This window comes from Microtus oregoni, unplaced genomic scaffold, assembly GCF_018167655.1.
Source record: "Microtus oregoni isolate MIOR12 unplaced genomic scaffold, Mior012 000112F_003, whole genome shotgun sequence".
In the NCBI taxonomy this organism is placed as follows: domain Eukaryota; kingdom Metazoa; phylum Chordata; class Mammalia; order Rodentia; family Cricetidae; genus Microtus; species Microtus oregoni.
This window is the reverse complement of record NW_024544733.1, coordinates 9,655-11,497: the sequence shown is the minus strand read 5'-3', so window position 1 is coordinate 11,497 and position 1,843 is coordinate 9,655. Positions and strand designations below refer to the sequence as shown.

Here is a 1,843-nt window from a genome sequence, read left to right as displayed (position 1 = left end):
TTAATCGTCACTGTCTCCAGAATCCTGTGGCTTCATCGCATATGGACGCTCTGGAGGGCTGGAGAAGGGCTCAGTGTGCAGGGCTTCGAAGTCATCCTCTCGGAAGGCCAGGCCCACTGTGGCTGGGGCCTGTGGCCCTGCTGTCAGCCTAGTGAAGCCACACTCCCCCACAGTTTTCCCATCATCAAGGAGCTGGTCGTCCTTGTACAGCCGCTGCTCATCTGGTGGCCGCTTAACGATGCGCTTCAGCTCGAATACGGTACTCGACTCCTTGGTATCCGTGAAGATGGTGGTCTTGTGGTGCCGGATTATGAGAAACACGTCCATCCCGGAGGCTGCTTCTGGCTCCACGCGCTGGCACAGCCACGCTCAGTCCCAAAATCCTCTACCACAGTCTGAATAGGGCGATCCTGCCTCCAGGAATCCTCAGAATGAGACTCTCCAGTCTTTTTTCTTATTGATTTATTACTCTTTGACAATTTCATACATGTATATAATAGACTTTGGCCATTTTTCAGTCCCATTGCCACCTCTCATCTCTCTCCTACTCCCAATGTAGCCTTTTTCCAAACAAGTCTCCCTCCCATTTTCTTTACTTTAAAAATTATTTCCTTTACTTTTGTGATTATAATATAATTCCATCATTTCTCCCTTCCAAACCTCCTTCTAAATGCTTCCATGCACTCCTCCTTGCTCTCTTTCAAATTCATGGCCTCTTTTTTCATTAATTATTGTTATATGCATATATATTCCTAAATATAACCTGTTCAGTCTGTAGAATGCAATTTTGTATGTGTTTTGGTATTGAACAACCAATTGGTATGCTGTACTCCAGGGAAGGCTACTTCCTCTCTTAGTTGCCTATAGTTCTTTGCATAGGGTTGAGGCCTCCTGAGCCTTCCCCTGCCCATTTTGGCACACCTATTGTGGTTCTTGTTCAACTCCTGCTTGGGTAGTCATGGTGTTGAAACATCATGACTGTAGTTTCTGACGTTCTAGGAAGCTACATTGTCACAGCAAGCTCCTTGTTTCTCTGGTTCTTACAGTCTTCTGAAATGTTCCCTGCACCTCAGATGCAGGAGTTGTTATGTAGATGTATCAGTTGGGATGCCTCCACAACTCTCCATTTGGGGAGGAGGGGTTTTGAGAAGTTGGTTCTAACACCAGTGAATAAATGCCTCAGCAGCAGAGTAGATGAACTTGCCAGGAAAGGAGAAAGCAAAGCTTCCTGCTTCCATGTCTTTTTATGTGGACTGCCACCAGAATGTGAGGCCAGACTTACGGTGGGTCTTTCTACCTCAAATGATCCAATCAATAAATCCCCACACAGGCATGTTTGAGATTTAGTTGATTCCAGTCGTAGTCAAATTAATAACTGGAATTAGCCATCATACTATGTGAATAAAGACTTGGAGCCAGCCTCTTAGAAGGCGGATCGAATCTGGGACCTGCCAGAGAGTAAGATGGGAGCTCATGTTTTAGCACTAGGGCAGGTGCCAAAGGACCCAAGGGAAGGGCATGAGATGGGGTAGGGAAGAGCAACCAGACTGTACTGGGGCTGACCTAAGAAAACGTGTTTAAAGCATTACCCAGACTTTTGAATCATTGCTTAGTCTGAAGACAGTCAGAAAAGCATGGAAACAGTTTAGTTGAGCCTGTGGTGAAGGCAGGTGGTAGGAAGAGTAAGGGGGAAGCTAGGAGCTAGGAAAGGTCAAGGGTGATAAGAGCAGCTGTTATAACTCCTGCCACAGGTAGTTGATGAGTGTCTTAGTCTCTAGGGGAACAGAACTTATAAAATGAATCTGACACACACCACAGATATATATATGAAATGATTTGCAGG

The 1,843-nt window shown here is 45.7% G+C and overlaps 1 protein-coding gene across 1 annotated transcript; it reads right to left on the bottom strand.

Moving 5' to 3' along the window:
• LOC121443704 (elongin-B-like) lies at window positions 1-327 on the bottom strand. The gene has a single exon (XM_041645509.1). It carries the CDS (start codon window positions 325-327, stop codon window positions 1-3), a length of 327 nt encoding a protein of 108 aa, XP_041501443.1.
• Between the last annotated feature and the right edge of the window lie 1,516 nt (window positions 328-1,843).